This window comes from Nelumbo lutea, chromosome 1, assembly GCF_056320005.1.
Source record: "Nelumbo lutea isolate HS-2025 chromosome 1, American lotus-T2T, whole genome shotgun sequence".
Lineage (NCBI taxonomy): Eukaryota > Viridiplantae > Streptophyta > Magnoliopsida > Proteales > Nelumbonaceae > Nelumbo > Nelumbo lutea.
Genome location: NC_142684.1, coordinates 76,201,163 through 76,220,245, shown reverse-complemented (window position 1 = coordinate 76,220,245; position 19,083 = coordinate 76,201,163). Strand labels below are relative to the sequence as shown.

The 19,083-nt window shown below is 35.4% G+C and overlaps 1 protein-coding gene across 1 annotated transcript in view; it reads right to left on the bottom strand.

Moving 5' to 3' along the window:
• The window catches only part of LOC148875454 (rab GTPase-activating protein 22-like), a 33,176-nt gene extending 18,772 nt beyond the window's left edge, over positions 1 to 14,404 (bottom strand). The window contains exons 1-5 of the mRNA XM_088964768.1: positions 13,601 to 14,404; positions 11,815 to 11,910; positions 9,997 to 10,100; positions 9,238 to 9,611; positions 1,132 to 1,254 (exon numbers count right to left, since the gene is read on the bottom strand). Of these exons, the coding sequence (XP_088820894.1) occupies positions 1,132 to 1,254; positions 9,238 to 9,611; positions 9,997 to 10,100; positions 11,815 to 11,910; positions 13,601 to 13,690 (787 nt within the window). The 5' untranslated portion in view covers positions 13,691 to 14,404. The remainder of the gene's footprint in view (positions 1 to 1,131; positions 1,255 to 9,237; positions 9,612 to 9,996; positions 10,101 to 11,814; positions 11,911 to 13,600) is intronic.
• Positions 14,405 to 19,083: the final 4,679 nt, after the last annotated feature.

Genomic DNA, 19,083 nt, shown 5'->3' with positions numbered 1-19,083 from the left:
TTGAAAAGAAGAATAATGAGAGGACCTTCAATGAGAAGAGCAGGTCTGAATCGGACATCACAGATACCATAAAGATAAAAGTTGCACACCAGGTAAAAACCTTTGAAACTTTCCATGATTTCTCCTCTAATGATATTTTGAGATCATGGAAGGAAGTGGCAAATTCAGCCCAGGAGAAGGAGAGAGTGATTATAGAATGGAGACCACCAACAACCAATGCTTTGGAACTAAATTTTGACGGAAGGTTTTGGGAAATGAAGGACTGGTTTAGGCTTAGGAGGTGTCATTTGACATTCAGAAGGTAATTTACTAGACTATATTTGGGTCCTGTAGAGCAAGGAGATTCATTGACAGCAGAACTATTGGCTCTGCTACAAGGGCCGAAATTTGCAAAACAGTTCGGGTTCCAAATGCTGGAAGTGGAAGGGGACTCCCAGGTATGGACAAAACTCGCAATCAAACACGCTGTATTTACAAAGCAAGATCCAGGAAATTAAATGCTTAATAAGGGAATCCTATGTTACTTCTAAAGGGGTGAGAAGATCTGCAAATGGCTTGGCAGATGCTTTAGCTAAACAAGGGGCAAATAGGCAGCAGATATTTTGGGCTAAATTATAATGTTTGTTCTGAGATTAAAGTTCAAATTTTACAGGGGTAATCAGTTGGAAGTGGGTAATCTACCCACAGCAATGTGACATCCAGTTTAATTATATACTTAATAAATTCTACCTTTGCTGACCAAAAAAACAAATTCATTACAAAACTGGACTCTGAAACTAGTTACCAGATGCAACAAGAATGTGTCATACCTACAGTGTAGATAATGGCATGTAGTCTTAATACTGAACCATGCCACAGGCATTGAACTCATTCTAAGTATTTGGATGCTATAGCTAAGAAATGACAATAGCAACACTCACATTTGGTTGTTTAGATCTGTTGCTAACCAAATGCAAAATAAGGCTTCCACTATTGTCTCTTGTAAGCTGAGCTACAAACTTAGTAGCAAATCCAAGAAAAGCAAGCAAATCTTGTAAGGCTGGCTTGGTTATGTGGCAGTGGCACTCACAAATAATCAACTTATTCTTGAGATCAGGTAAACCCCTACTAACCCAATATTTGATTACCCACCTTGACAGTAGCCAACATCTTTATCTATCCAGGCATAAACAGCCAGAATATCCCAAAGCTTTGATAAGTTTTCTTGCTTCTCATAAAAAACCAATGTCCTATCAGTACGAACCACGTCGAGACCTAACATAAATAACAATTCATTCATTAAAAGAAAAGTTGAGATAACACCATACAAATAACTTTATGGTCTGGAATGCATTAGAACTATAATAAGCTCATTTGAACAATCAAAAAAATAATAATAAGCTGAGGTGAAAAGTTTTCAAACTCTGTAATAGGATATAAAATTGTACCATTTCTGTCCCAAAAGAAAATTGTTTCTCGAGAACTTGTGTAAGGTTAAGAAAATCATTCATGAGGAAACCAGAGAACAATCTAAACTAAACCAAATATCGTGTCATGTTATCCAGAAGCCTAACAAAGAAGCAGTTGAGGTAAACCTTAAATAGAGACAAATCAGACTCTTTAGCTTAAGCATAGAAAATAGGAAGTCATTAACAATGTTCAATGCCCTGATATGATCCTGAAAGTGAATATCTATTGGTAGAAATTACAATGTATCCTTGTAAATATCTCACTTGAGTTACAGAGGAAGTGACTTAGAGAACTTAATTCTCTCTAATGTTGATAAGGAGGAATTTTGTAACACATCTTATACTCATTTGTTATCAATTCGTCTCTCAGGTTTGATCAGACTTTGAACAACTTTATGTAATGGTAAAATCTCAGGATGGTAAGTGTGAGGATGCAGGTTCAAGTCTGAGAGTGGCTGCTTTATACAAAAATTCTAAACATTAGGACTGTACCCAGTCTACCCCTCCCATGACCTAAGATAGCTGGGACCAACATTGGGTTGTGGCCTTAATGGTGCTAACCCTTCTTTTGATGTAGTAATATAATTTACACATCTTACCTATCAAAAGAAAAGAAGTGGTTGAAAAATGAAATTTGAAAAGGTTAATTCTAACTTAATATGGTTATTTTGCTAATCAGCTTCGAACCTCTCTAGCAACATGACTTATGTAATTGCCTCCCATTGAAAAGTTCATAGTCAAGAGTAAATACGTCCCTCTAAATCCTTTATTTTAATTCTTCTATATAGCTGTGGTTGGCTAGGAGTATATTGGTCAATTTTTGCAGTATATAGCTTGGATCAACATTGGGTTATGGCCTTAATGGTGCTAACCCTTCTTTTGGTGTAGTAATATAATTTACATCTTACTTGTCAAAAGAAAGAAGTTGTTGAAAATGAAATTTCAAAAGGTTAAGTCTAGATTAAATATGATTGTTTTGCTAATCAGCTTCAAATTTCTCTAGCAACATGATTTATGCAATTGCCTCCTATTGAAAAGTTCATAGTCAAGAGAAGATATGTCCCGCTGAATCCTTTATGTTAATTCTTTTATATAGCTGTGGTTTGCCAGGAACATTATTGGTCAATTTTTGCAGTGTTACTACTTCGTATAAATAGAAAAAAGGGGGGCTGTGCAAGATGTCTCACTGGAGTTACTATATTTATATCCCAGCAGAACATGTTTGTGACGCTTAATTCTGTCAATCTGTGGGGGCTTTGATCAGTCCCTTTGGGGATTTATGTTTCATGATTTTTTTTTTATCAATAACACTTTCATTAATTCATCAGTAGAAAATTTACAAGTGGAAGACAAACACACTTATCTTCCAAGAGTCACAAAGAACTTCAAGAAAGGAAAGAAGAAAATAAAAAGATACAAGGACATAACATTACAACTTAGCCCAAAACAAGGAATCCCTTTCTGCCCCTTCTTTTGCTAAACCGTCAGCTAGGGAATTAGCTGATCTCTTAATCCAACATATCTTAACTTCCATCTCCCGCACCAGCCATTTGAATTTCCTCTTCTCATTGTTATACTTCCAAAGATCATTTTGTTCTTTGGTCAGCCACCCTATCACCACCTCTGAATCCCCTTCAATTATAAGTTTCTTGATGTTCAATTCCTTAGCTTTCCAGGCTCCTTCCATAACTGCACATATCTCAGCTCTAAGGGAGTCACCCACTCCAATTGGGCCTGAGAACATAGCACAGATGACCCCATTTTCATCTCTAAAAACACCCCCGATCCCTGATTGTCCCAGGTTTCCCTACTGCATCCAACAAAGTTTAATTTCAAGAATCCACTAGGTGGGGGGGTCCAAGCCACACTCATTACTGACTTGGTCTGCGTGCAACTTGCAATTTCACCCCACTTCCTCAACATGTCATCCACAGTGTAATCTGTGAATATTTCCAGAGATTTCAGCCACTGTACCGCCCTAAACTGTATGATAGCCCTCAAATCTGCTGTCCCTCTTTGAGTTTCTGAGAATATCCTGGAGTTCCTTTCTTCCCACAATGTCCAACATATTGCAGCCCTTAGTCCTCTCCACATTGTCCTTCCCCTTTTTAACCGCCACCTAAAGGAGGGGGCGAAAAGGCCCTGCATGTCTGATGGGGGATTCCAGCTGCATCCAAATAAGGAGAAAGCCCAATCCCACAATGACCTCGCGAAGTGGCACGACACCATTAGGTGAAAACCAGTCTCCCCATCTGCTTTACACAAAACACACCATTGAGGTGACAAGCAAGTATTGGGTCTCTTCTTTTGGTGTAGATCACCAGTGTTGATTCTTTCCAAATAGGCTTCCCAACAAAAACTACCAACCCTAGGAGGTATAGCTCTGCACCAAACCTCACCAACAGGAAAAGGGGACAGGGTAGGACTGGTGGACTGACTTAAGACTTTGAAGAACGAAGCACAAGAGAAAATGCCATTGGGGTTAGGTCTCCAAATTCTAGAATCCGCCCTAGTGGGGTCTAAGACAACGTTATCAAGAAGTGCAAGAAGGCTCGAAATACAGTCGAAGTCTAAATCCCTCAAATCCCTTCTTAGACCCAAGTTCCACCCAATCCCAGAAGTGGAAGACGGGGTGATGAAGGACGAGATCGGCTCATTTTTCAAATCAGAAAGAGCGTACAAAGACAGAAACCGATCCTTTAGAGGGGCGCTCCCCACCCAGGTTTGTTCCCAAAATTTTATGAAGTTACCGGAATTCAAGTCATACCTGATATTAGGAATGAAAACTGGTAGCAGGTCATGAATGGCTTTCCAAGAAGCATTGCTTGTGATCCTAGCTCTGATTCCAGCGTCCCATCCGTTGTGCTCCAGCCCATGAATACTTGCCACTATTCTAGCACATAGCTTCTCCTTCTCCATAGGAAACCTCCACAACCACTTCCCCAGCAGAGTCATATTCCTTCTCCTAATACTCCCAAGCCCCAAACCACCACACGACTTACTCCTGCACACTATTTCCCAGCTAACTCTATGATCCCTCTTCTCTTCTCCCGGCCCCTACGGGAAATCTCTCATTAACTTCTCTAATCTGTTAACAATCTTCACTGGGATTTTAAACACCGACATGAAGAAGATGGGTAAGTTAGCAAGCGTGGCTTTAATTAATGTAATTCTCCCGCCAAGAGAGAGGTAATTCTTTTTCCAGGATACCAATCTTTTTTCAAACCTTTCCATCACTAGGTTCTAGAAGCTCTCTCTCTTGGGATTATCACCTAATGGCAATCCTAAATAGTTCAGAGGCCACCCCGTGACTTCACACCCCAGCACTTCAGCACTCTCCCTAATCTCTCCCTCCTCCAAATTCACCCCCACTACACAGCTTTTCCCAAGGTTAACCTTCAAATTGGACAGTTGCTCAAACAGTTGTATCATCGACTTTAAATTCCTGATAAACCTCACATTACCACCTTCACAAAACAGAATCGTGTCATCAACAAACTATAAATGTGTGAAGGGGGTTTCCATCCTCCCAACCCTCCAGCCTCTAATGAGCCCCCTAGAATCTGCTCTGTGAATCAATTTCCCCAAAACCTCCGCATGAACAAGAAAGGAGAAAGGGGGTCTCCTTGTCTTATACCCCTACTGGCTGGAAAGAAATCTACCATTGTCCCATTCACTAGCACTGAATAATGACAATTCCGGACACAGCCCATGATCCACTTACACCATCTAGCCCCAAACCCGAATTTGGTTAAAACTTTCCTCAAGAACTCCCAGTCCACCAAGTCATAAGCCTTTTCCAAGTCCAGCTTACTGACCACTCCCTTCTTCTTATCCCTCTTAAAGTTCTCCACTCTCATTAGTAGTTAAAATCTTGTCTGTAATTTGTCTTCCACTCACAAAAGCTCCTTGATAGTGTTCAATGATATCCGGCATTACCTTCTTCAGCCTCAAAGACAATTGCAATGATCTTGTACAAGCTATTCACCAAGCTTATTGGCCTAAAATCCTTTAGGTGGGATGCATCTTTCTTTTTGGGAATTAAGGCTATAAATGTAGAGTTCACACCCGGATTGACAATTCCTCTCCTGAAAAACTCTTCAAACACCCGCAAGAGATCATCTTTCAAAATATCCCAACAATCCTGATAAAAAGCCATTGTAAACCCATCTGGCCCTAAAGCTTTTGTTCTATCCATAGAAAACACAACCCCCTTGATCTCTTCTATATTAAAGCTTCTTTCCATCATTCTCCTATTCTCCACCCCTACATCTGGCCAATCCAAACCTTCTACCCACACCCTTCTACTCACAGGCCTTCTTAGAATAGATTTGAAATGCTCCACACAGGCCCTGGCAATCTCCTCTTGCTGTGCTAACTCAACTCCATCTACTACCAATTTGGAGATAAAGTTCTTCCTTCTCCTACCATCTACTAGAGAGTGGAAATACCTAGTGTTTCTATCTCCCTCTTGCAGCCATTTACACCGAGATTTTTGCCTCCAACTAATTTCCTCCTTGTGCAGGCAATCCTCTAACTGTCTTCTCAATTCTCTCCTGAGATCATTGTCTTCCTCTCCAAATTCTCCCATTTCCTCTTTAAAGTCAAGGCTTTCAATCTTCTTCATCAAGTCTCCCTTTCTTTCTTCTGTCCTCCCAAACTCCATCAAGTTCCACTCCTTAATTCTTGCTTTCAAGAATTGTAGTTTCTTATGGAATTTTATCCCCTCCCACTCCACCGACGGGTTACACTCATGCCATCACTCCCTCACTTTGTTAGTAAACCCTAGATGCAGTAACCACATATTTTCAAATCTAAAGGGGGTAGGACCTCGACACCTTCTTTCCTCCTTGCATAACACTATGGGCCAGTGATCCGAGGTCACCCTTGGGAGAGCTCTAGCATCCAAGGTTCCCCAATGTTCTTCCTAATCCAAAGAGAACAGGAATCTATCCAGCTTAGAGCAAATAAGTCTAGATTGGAGATTTGACCATGTAAATGCCTTATGCACTAGGGGAATCTCTTTAAGCTCAAAGGCATCCACAAAACTGTTAAACTTCCTCATGCTTTTTGTCACCCTCTGGTTAATCTTATTGGACTCTTCTGAGAACCTTATCACATTGAAGTCCCCACCCATGCACCGAGGCCCATCCCACAACCCTCGAACATCAGCCAGTTCCTCCCACAGCTCCTTTCTCTCTCTGTAATCATTCGGTCCGTAAACATTTGTGAGCACCCACATATAATCATCCTCTTGCTGCTTAAACTTCATGGAAACCGAGTACTTTCCGATCAACTCCTCCATCCCTTCAACCACATCCATCTTGCTGCTTAAACTTCTATTCGATTCTTGAAATGTGTCCACCCTGCTACTTATTTGATTAATAGTAAACCCTTTCATGTTCTTGGTTTCAAAATACCATTTTTTACAAGTGGTTTCAAAATACCATTTTTTATAAGTGGTTCCAAAATACCATTTAGTCTTTTGTATCTAAATGATGAGTTGTTCTCCATTCCTATAATCTTACGAGGGTATTTCAGTGCATGTTCATGGTCCTCAAAGGTCAAATTTTATTTACCAAAAAAAAGGTCAAATTTGATCCTAAAGCTAGTAAGTGTGCTTCTTGGTTATGCATCAAATCAAAGAGGGTATGACTATTTTAATCCTATTACTGGAAGCTGATTTGTGTCTATAGATGTTACATATTTTGAATTCATACCATATTTTCCTCATCCTTTTTACCTTGATTGATACTTCCATTCATTCAGTTTTTTCTTCTTTTACTTCAGCTATGAGTCCTCAAAAGGAGCTACAGGCCTATCTAAGGCGTAAGAAGGTTGTTCCTCCTTCAGAAGCAAAGCTTCTTCCACCCTCATAACTCTGAAAGGACAGATCCAAGTATGCACTTACACAGTTTTGTTGACTTCACTGACATTGATATTCCTATTGCTTTAAGAAAGCAGAAACATTACTCAGCTATTCTCATCATATGTCTTAGTACTTTTATATGATCTTTTATCACATTCCTAATTTCCTATAGGTTTTTTCTTTTGTATCCTCTAAGTTTCTTCCTAAGAATGTGTCAAAGCATTGTCTAGGCCTGAGTGAAAGGAAATTATGCAAGTTAAGAAGGATGCCCTATTGAAGAATCAAACTCAGGATATTGTTGATTTGCTGGATGGGAAAGAATCAATGGGTTGTAAATGGGTCTTCATAGTGAAGTACAAGGCAAATGGCTCCATAAATAGGTGTAAAGCCAGATTGGTGGCTACAAGCTATACAAAGACATGTGAGTTGGATCATCTAGAGACTTTTTTACCTATTACAAAAAGTGAACAATGTTAGAGTTTCATTATCGCTTACAATTTCTACTCTTAGCCCTTATACCAATTAGAGGTAAATAATGCTTTTCTAAACAGTAATCTAAATGAAAAGATCTATATGATTCTCCCACGTGGTTTCTATGGTAATTTGGAAAAGAGGAAGTATGCAAGTAGGAAAATTCTTTATATGAGCTGTAGTCTCTCTAGTCTTGGTTCGATCAGTTTAAGGGAGACTTGTTGAGAATTAGACTTACTCAAGTACAGTTAGACCATACATTGTTTATCAAGAAGAAAAGTACTTTGCTTACAGCCCTCATTGCATATGTAGATGACATCATTTTAAATGGAAATAGTAGCTTGATCTAAGCATGATATATTTATTTCTCAGAAAAATGTGTAAATGGAAATTGCATATGTGAGGACCTAGGGGAACTACAATATTTCCTGGGTATTGATTATTGAGGTAGCTTGATACAAGCATGACATATTTGTTTCTCAGAGAAATGTGTTTTAGATCTACCAAAGGATGTAGGTAAACTAGGGACCAAACTAGTTGATACACCTATTGAATATTGATCCAAACCTATATTATCAACATCAGATAGAAAGTCATTAAAACACAACGGAATAATTCAGTGCTCAGTTGGGAAGCTCTTGTATTTCTGTATAATATAGCTAGACATTTCATGTGGTAAGTATTGTCAGTCAGTTTATGCATACACCCAATGATACACATCTAGCTATGGTAGACAAAATTTAGCTTACTTGAAGGAACAGACAAGAAGAGGTATTTCGTTTCCCAATCATGGACACATTATGGATGTAAATTGGACTATATTTATGATGCAAATTAGGAACACAAATTGCAGTACACTACCTTCCCAAAGAACCCAGTACTTGACTAAATTCAGTTATCAACTTTGCATAGTACAGTTAAAGAAGGAAAACAAACATGGTTTGAAAGTGTTAACTCTGCATCATAACCATCCTGGTTCCAAGGTTAACCTTGGAATTAACAATGGAATGTTCTATACATTTCCTAAAACTTACCATAGATAATATGTCTCTTTATCACATGATAATAATCAGTTTCTATGTTACTGGAATAGTTAAAGAAAATGGTAAGATAATATAATGAAACTTGATGATGCCTTAAGGCCCAGAGAACCAACAGTTTTTATATGCATATACTGTGTAAGCTACACATTGATTTGAAAGTTCAAATTCAGTTTGCAATCACAATAGTAAAAAGTTACTGCAAGAATCTAAATTGAATCAGGTGGCATCAGTTTGCAACTCATGAAGGCAACATAAGAACCACCTATTTGTTTCTCTCTATATGCAAAACCAAGTATTGAAAAGAAAAAGAAATTATAGACAATATTTTAAGGTGAAACTACCTGCCAATAGTGCTGAAATTGTCATTTAAATGTATGAAATACCATAATTAAAGAGAAAGGTTTACCTATCTGATGTAGAGTGAGTTTCCATTGAATTATTTTCTTGTCCAGAATAATTTCACCTACTGGTGGCGGTGGCTTTGATACAGATTCTGATCCATTTGAACTTGCAGCATCTAATGTAGCATCATGTGATGTGTTGTCATTATCTAATGTAGCATCATGTGATGTGTTGTCATTAGAAGGCTCTGGCTTCACATCATCTTCATTTTTTTCTGCAGTTGAAGTAGGAACTTTATCTGGATTTGCTTCTAAAAGCACTAAAGGATCTTGAATAGGTACACCATCTTCAGTGATTAAGGGTGCAGTGATAATCCTTCCACTGCCAACAACAGGATCCATCTGCCTGCAATCTTCTTTCCACAAGGCATACTGCACCCTGAAGTTGCAAACACAAGAATGTTTTCATAGAAAAAAGTGGTATCAATCCCCTCGAATGTGCATGCCAAAGTATGGCTTCAAACCAAATGGAAGTATTTCCCTAAGTATCTTTTTTACTGACACTATTCTCTCCTCCTTTTAGCCCTAAATTAGAAATTATAGATGATCCAACTTGGGATGAGATTTTATGATATTTTAATTAGGTGTAAGCACATGCCTGGCCTGACTACAATACAAACCCTGGTTTGACACCAGTTTTTGACTGGTCATTTATGCACTAACCCTCATTATCCCATGTCCCTTTTTTTATAGTCACCGGTATGATATACGATATCATGCTTTAAGTTTCCAATATTTTGTATGAAGTAGGTAAGCCAAATTACCTTCGATGTTGCCGTATCTGTTCTCGTTCCTCAAAGGTGCTATTAGGATCATAACAACCAAGTAGAAATTCCCAAACTTCTCCTCTAATTGAAGGATGAATACCCTGAGTTCATCCAAAAGAACGAAGTTTAACACTCACAGATTTTTTACTTCTAAAAATTGATAGAAATAATAAAATTAAAAACCAGTGCCTTATTTAAAAGCTACAAGTTTCCTTTCACCAACATGACCAAAGGCATGTTGGTAATTTATTAACAAGTCAAGAAGATCTCTTTCATAATCCACTAACAAATGATAATGCTCATTGGAAAAAACCAAATTCACTTTTGTTGGTAATTTTGATAATCAGAAAGCACAATTATTAAATTAAGGGAATGAGAAGAAAGTACATGAAACCCTTTCCTCTGAAGGATACAGAAGGAGAAAACAAAGCCAAAGATATTAAAAACTTAAGTTTATGTATAGATTCCTTATAACTCCATATCATTTTCTGAGCATGGAATCCAAAGAAACATGAAGTTCAAAAATGAAGACATGGACTAAACTGTAAAGGACAAAGATGATCTTGTGATCATACATAATTGTAGATTTCACCAGGAATGCCATGAAAAAACAAATTGCTTGAATACAAAAATAAACAATACATATACATTTATGAAATAAAACCTTGTTGAAGGTATCACAACAGCATAAAAAAACAAAAAATAAAAAAATGAACAGAGAGAGAGAGGAGGAGAACATTAAGTGGGTTTTCAACCATTTAAAATATTAAAATGACATTTGAGATTAGTGACAACGAAGTTGCTATGATCCTTTAAAGCATTTAATTAGCATGGGTATTAAATAAAGAGAGACCTGATAATGAAAGAAAAAAACTTTCCAATAAAACCAAAGAAACCATAGAACAGAAAAATAGGTGAGAAATCAGAAGCAATTGGATAATGTGCAGACATCAAGTAGCCTCTCTTTAGCCTTTTCTTAAGAAGAGAAAAGAAGAAAGAAAAAAGGGAAAAAAACAAGGAAATACTTCTACCAATTCTTACAGAGAAGAATAATTACAGTATTGGATACCAACCTAATAGTAGAGGGTATGAATAACTGGAAGATAAGCTTAATGAAAAATCAAAAAAATAAATACAAAGAAAAGAAACTCAAAATAATGAAAATTCAAGATCTCCAATTTAAAAGCTTGCAATATGGGTTTCATTGGTTTCTATTTAAAAAGGGTGGAAAACAAAAGTTTTGATTGTAAAAGATTAAAAAATTAAATGAAATAATCTAAACTGAAAATTTCTCCACCCATTTCATGTAGAAACAAAAATCCATAATGACAATTGTTGATGATACTTCAAGACGCCATCTCCGTGAAATATATTTATTCAACCTAATATTTGGCCTCAAGCAATTCTAACTTGAAAGCATTGAAATATGGTGATTTTCTAGTAATCCAGAGTCAACAATGACCAAATTTTTCAAAAAGAAAATATATATATATATATATATATATATATATAGAATCATGTAATAAGAAACTTTTTTGAGAAAAGTTAACCGATCATGTAATAAGAAACTTATAGATGATCCACTAAAAGTTCCAGCACCCACTTCAATAACCTGGTTTCTAAAAGGTTACCTACAAAAATAATTCATACAGCACAGACAACTATCAAAAGACAAGTTTGTCCAGAGACCATAAATAGTTAAAGATTTGAATACACATAATAAACAATGTTATAAGAATACCATCTCTCTTACAATATAGTGCATAGCCAAACTGTACAACATTTTTAACAGCTCATTGAGAAAATATGATATACCCCATGTTGGATCCGGCCAAGTGTCTTCGAAATATCCAAGTGACCATCTGGACTAAATGCAGCATGCCATTTTCTTGCACTTAAAGTTTTACCAGCCTGCATAAACAGATTAGGCAGGAAAATTTAGATGTGGAAGGAATCAATGCACAAAACCATAGTGGATCTGGAAATACAGATCAAACTGAACTGACAGAAATAGATAAACAGATGCTCAAGATCCAAAATGTCACATTTAAAGAGTTTCAACAAGAAGAATTATCAATGGATTTAATCTTGATTATCCAAGTTCCTACAACACTACTCATCATAAGGAAATTAGGAAGTAGTCTAACAAGCATTGCATATTAGTTGGGCCAACAAGCATTACATATCAGTTGAAGTTGGCATGACAAGAAGCTAATTATTGATCCATTTACACATGACATTGAACCACTCCAATTGATTCTTATTCCAATTTTAATTGGAGAACAATGTCCATATCAGGAAATTGAAAGAGAAGAAATTTCTCCCAAATTTGGATATTGAAAGTGGGTCACTAACTTCATCTGTCAGTGTTCAAAAATTGAAAAGAACAAGTGAAAGAGATTCTTAAAACTTGATGGATAAGGTGCAAGAAGAGACATGCCTAAACAAAATGAGACACCACTTATCAAAGAAGAAAAGAAAATCTTAATATATAACAATGTGCAAACATAAATTATGAAAAAAAAAATAGAATCCTGCTAACTCAATCGGTTAGATCATCAATGTTATCAACATGAAGGTGACAGTGTAGTAGGTTCAAGTCCTACATAGACTAGACTATTCAAAGTTTCAAACTCTACAAAATCGTAGTTAGAACCTAGAACATAGTAAATTACCTAATTCAAACATCAACTTAGAGTTAATTCATAAAAACATAGAAACAAGACAAATACGATGCACCCCATAAAATGAGCCTCGCTTGCAAGTCTAGATGCACCTCTTAAAACATCAATCTACAAAGAGTTCACTTCTACTTTTCCATAAAGTGAAATTGTTTGTATTTTCTTTTAGGTGTCCATTCTCCCACAAAATGAAATCATTTGAACATTGAGTTATAACTTAATACAAATTAAATAAGAATAATTATCTTAACAGCAGTAGCTCTTGGCATTTCAAAGCTTAAATGTGCAGGTCTAGCTGATTTGTATATAGCATTTTTTATAGTAAATCAATTACTCTAAATTATATACTTGTTTATGTTACCATTAAGATCTGGAAATACCTCAGTATGTGATTGAATGTCCTAGTAGTTAGAACCATTCTCTGGGAGGGAATTGGTTAGTAATATGTTTTAGATGATCTTGGATTTGAAACGATGGAAGATAATTTAAAAATGCAGGGAAAGAAAGACCTAACAAGTATGCTGAAATTGCCGGGAATGTGTCCAAGGTCAATTTGACAGAGGCCCCAACCAAATGGTGCCATTAGATGTTTCAATCTGTTAGAGTGTTTGCCAAGATGTCCTTGGAACATTAGTAGGAACGTAATTGTTTATAACCTGGCATCAAGAAAACCAGGTAAAATTCGCAAATGCCGCAGGCAAAACAACTTTTTCCAATGGCAACAAAGAGAGACACAAGCACATCAAAATTCGACAATGCATATATTCTCCCAAGAACACAAAATTCTTAAATTGCATGTGTAATTGGCAGTAATCTAAATTAGCAAATAAAACATTGAACCCAACAAAACCAGCAACAGCCTCAAATATTTAACAACATACGAATAGAATAAAGATTGCAGAAAAGCAAAATAATCGAACCCTGATCTTGAACCGACTCTTCGGAACATCAGTGCATTCGGGCCGGACTTCATAAAAGGAATCCGCAGGAGTTCCGGGGTCCCTCCACATGCCGAATCGAAAGCTTATCCCAAGAAATCAAGAAATGGAGGCGAATTTCAATCACTAAATATATATTCAGAAACACCAGATTGGGGATGAAACGGAATCTCCAGCTGCCAAAAATTTCGACCAGCACAAACGAACTGGGCCCCCCCTTACAAGATCAACTCAATAGAAAATGTTAAACACTTACAGGGGAACCAGATCGGGTGCTGGTGAAAGCAAGACCAATCGACCGATTCACAGAAATAGAAAGAAGGGGGAACGATGAAAGAAGAAGACGAAGAAGGATTATCTCTGGCTTTTTTTTTACTAGTTAGTTTTTTTTTCTTATTATTTTTCGATATTTGTTACGTGGAGCTCATCATGGTTTTGTCCGCCAAAATGCTGAAAATGGTCGGAGCGTCTCCCCCATCTTCTCCATATGGAACGGCCGTTAAATGCGCTTCTCCTTCCCTCCAACTTCTCCGACCATCACTTTCCACCTTCTTATTTCACATCTATTTCTGGTCTTTTTCCGGTTTTTCCATTACTTTATTTTACCCAACGAGACGAGAGTCGATCAGTCGAGAGAGAGCGCGCGTGCGCGTCCTGTCCGTGCGACTCCTTCTCCTGTTGATTTGAGACAACTCTCACGCGCACGCGGTAAGAAATCTGATGTAGAAGACCAGAGACCACCCATCAAACAGGAATCGGTCAATACATTCATTTCTCCTACCAATAGTCTCCGCTAACTAAATAAACTAAACAGCCTATCAATCTACGATATATTGAAGATATGGTATTTTCACTTTTTGGGGGGCATATGGTATTCTCACTTGGTCTGCGTTTGTTTCACTTCAGCCTTTAAAAAAAAATTGTCCATCGATACCTTATAATTTGGACCTATGTCATTTTAGTCATCTAACTTTAAAATGTGATAATTTATCAACCAAATTTTCAAAATGTATCTTAACATCCATCAATTAGTCATTAAGTGGCATTTGAAAAGACATAAATTCCCTTTGAGTGTCATCTAAGTCTCTTTATCAATCATGCAAACGTTGATAGAAAATGAACAGTCCCAAATCTTAGACGTCACCCCAAATTTCTTGAATAGAAGAGGCAAGGATTTGGGACTATTCATTTTTTATCAACATTTGAATGATTGATAAAGAGAATTAGATAACACTCAAAGGGCATTTATATCTTTTCAAATGCCACTTAATGACTGGTTGACAGGCTGGTTAATGGTAGGTATTGGATTGGCACATTTTGAAAGTTGGAGTGCTAAAGGGATCAAAGTAGCACTAGGCCCAAGGTACAGGGTACTAATAAAAAATTTTCCCCTCTTTTTCTATGCTCGAATATTTCATTATTCCACTTATTATTTCTATTTCTATATTGAAGAGTCAATTGGCTTGGCTCAGTTGGTAAGCTCTTTGGTTGGTTGGTTGTAGTAGTTGGGATCAGGGGTATTAATGGATTATGTTTGGGTTGAGTCCAGTCTAAACTAAACTAGTTTGAACATATTGGATGGTCCAATAAGACATACTGAATCGGACCCATCCAAACTTATTGGTCCAAAGTACTTATTATATTGGATAGGACCTGGTCTATTGGTAATGGTTTTACATCGGATCGGGTTGGATTGAACATAAGAGTAGGGGTGTCAATGGATCAGGTTTGGGTTAAACACAATCTGATTTAAACCCAACTTGAACAGGTCAGATGGTCAAATAAGACATTGAATTGGAGAAGTCCAGTGCAAAATATTTATTGGATTGGATTCAACTTGGTCCATATATAATGGATTCATATTAGACTAGATTGGATTGGACCAATATCCAGTTCATTGACAAACCTAATTGGGACTTGAGACTTAAGTCCCACCTTGACTAAGGTTGACGGGGTTATGGGTTTGTGAACAGGCTACCCCCATTAAAGAAGAAAACAAAACAAAATTCTGAGTTGAAAAGCTTATAACCAATGTACCTGTATCAAAGAAGTGGTAAGTAATCAGATGGTAGTTATCAAAATTCACGCCAATGGGTTGTTGATTGAAGTTTTATTATTTTTTCCTTTCGCTGACATATCCCATAACGCCATGAGCATTAAATGGCAATTCCTCGTGTTGCTTGGTTTTTAATTAAAGAATACAACAGGTATACTCATAAATTATTAATAGATATATAACATTAAATAAAATGGAATAGAAAAACAAGATTCATCTTAGAAGCATGGTTGTTAGTTGCATTCAATATTATAAACATTTTTTTTACATAGGAAAATTGTCTAAAATCTCTCTTCACCTTACTTAGTAAATGTCTGAAAGTCCCCTCAACTTTTAGCTACCTCTAGTGGCTCCCTCTCAGAGACAAAAAATAAAGAGAACAAACAATAAATCTATTGTTACTAACCTAATTATCATGTTGATTGCATACCTTCATTTATATGATAATTTTATATACCTAAATATACGATCAAAACATAATTAGCCAATAAACTAAAGCAATAAAATGTATGAAAACAAATAGTGCCAAGTCTTAATGTACTAAATGGCCATAAGAAAAAGATAGGGAAACTTATACAAACCTTGTGCAGGTTTCCCTACCTTTTCTTTAAAACCAAACACAGCCTTTAGTTACTTACTGTCTCAAAAAGCTGTAGTTTTAAAATTGAAGTCATAGATAGAACATCAAATTGTCTATCATAATTGTTTTCATTAGTCAAAATTGAAATCTTGCACAGAAAATGCCATTAATTACCTAATATTGATCTTGCTATTTGGGGTCTTAGGAGGGGTGGACTGGATATAGACCTAATTTTCAACCTTTTTGCATCAATAATTTATCTTATAACAGAAAAGACTTCATCAAGCTAATAATCAATAAAAATATTTAGGAAAATTCATTTTTATAATGGGATTCAACTTGGGCAATTCCAACCCAAGGGTCCCAGCTTTTCATTTTGGATTAATAATAGCCATCTAATTTTTCAATTATTAAAAGAAAAGCTATCCATAAATAACGTAGGGCTTATCTAGATTATATGATAAGGCTTTTGGGGGCGAACTTTTTCTTTTATGAGCCTATGGTGGATAAGAACGCAATTTGCTAAAATACAACCAAAACCAGTCAACTAGATAACGAATGGTACCGGCTTGGTAGTTCAAAGATGTACAAAAATTGATAAAACCGATTTACTTTCAAGAAACCCCATAATTCAATTAATCGAAATGTGAGCATCTCTTGTTAAATCTAAATCTAAATGTATGTATACTTTCTCTCCCACCCCTTTCCTAATTTCTTAGAATTTTGAAATTTCTATTTTTTAATTCACGTAATTACTATGAAAGCCAATCACACTCGAGAGACATTTGGACTTCCAAAGCATCTCTTGCAGGTTTTCGTTTGGACTTCCAAAGCATCTCTAGGAGGTTTTTGTTTGAACTTCCAAAGCATCTCTTGCAGGCATGGTTCAAAGTATTGACACGATATGCTCGGTATGAGATGTATCGTAACGTATCTTTTGAAAAAGATACAATCCAAAATGCCTATTTTTAAGGTTTTGGACCCCCAATTTTTTAATAATAAAAAATATCTTATAAGTTTCCCAAAAAATTAAACTTTGAAAAAAACTAAATATATATATATATATATATATATATATATATATATATATATCGACCATTTCTAAGTACCGAAACTCGTATTATATCGATACTTTGAATCTTGCTTGTAGGTTTTAGTTTCAAACCTTAGGTATTTCAAACATCTGAGATTCTCCCTCTCTCTCTATCTCTCTCTCTCTTTTTCTTCTTCATGTTTGTTGAGATTGTTGCATAGACGGTTTCCAGATAGTTGCAGGGTTGGTTCCAAATGTATGAGATCATCTTCTTTTTTTCCCTCATGTTTGGTTTTTCTTCTCCTTATTCCAACTCTCAAACCAATTATTTTTTGTTACAGAATTCGTTTGAGAATATTTTTGCAAGGTTTTCTTCATTGGTTGCAGAGTTAATTTCTTCTCCTTATTCAAACTCACTTTCAGGTTTGTTTTTTCTTTCGTTGGATTAACATTCTTTTTCAGCTTTGTTTTTTTTATTTAGCATTAATATTGCAGGTTTGTTTCTTCAGGCGCGTTTTGGAGTTAAACTTTGGTTCAAGTTCGGTTCTGGCGTTAAAGTTGTACAAGAATAAATCAGGTATGATTTCTTCAATATATAACGTTATTTTGTGTTAAAATTAACAAAAAAACTGTTTCTGACATCCAAACCGGTTCATTATAAATAAATAATAATAATAAAAACAAACATAAAATAGAAAAAAAATAAAAATCGGGTTGTCACAAGACCCGTTTTAACGTGCGGGTGGAGACAATGAAAATGGGTTGTCCTTGACCCGTTTCGAATAACCACTCGAACCCTATAGCTCTGAACCGTGTAACACACAGGTTGCTTAATATGTTAGCAACCCGTGTAAAACACGGATTACTTAATATGTTAGTAACCCGTATAGTACACAGTTGCTAAATATGTTAGCAACCCGTGTACTATAAGGATTGGTTTTTATTCATTTTAATAAAACAATAGCAATAATATTATAGAAATAATATATTAAACTAATAATAAGAATAATAATTAATTTTTTTTGCAATTAATAAAAACAAATATTTGGAAAATTTAGGAAAAATTATTAGTTTTGTGCAATTAAAGAAAATTATTTAATATCATAATTAAGTTAGAATAAATTAATTTTCACAAAATTCAACAGAAGTCCAATAAATTAACTTAATAATAATTTTCAAAATTATAAAAGTTAAATAAAAATTCCAAAATTTTGGAAAATAAAAGATAAATTAGTATACTTTTGGAATAATAACAGTATTTTTTAATAATTACCATATTTTTAATAATTACAGTATTATTAATTTATTTAACAGTATTTGTTAAAATAATATATGTATTAATTACCAATATTTTATTAAGAAACAATTTAACCGTATTTATTAATAAAATCATCAGTATTTTCATAAATACTGAAAATTAATTATGGTATTTATTTACATATATAATGTATTCTTACTGAAAACATGTTTACGTTAGTTTTATAGTGAAAATTAATGAAAAATGACTAATAGGCAAAAAAAAAATGCTGAAAATAAAGAAACTTACAGAATAATATTGAAAAATACCAAAAATTAAATAAGAATACGGAAAATTCTGAAAAACATAAAAGTTAATTAAAATACTGAAAATAATAAAAAATAAATTAACAGAATTTTACTGCAAATTTTTTTAAAAATTATTGAAAAAATACTGAAAAGTAATAGTATTATTATTAATTCAGTACTTATTTATTATTTAATTTATATAATTAATTAACATTATTAATTCAGTATTGTAATAAATACAGTATTTTGAA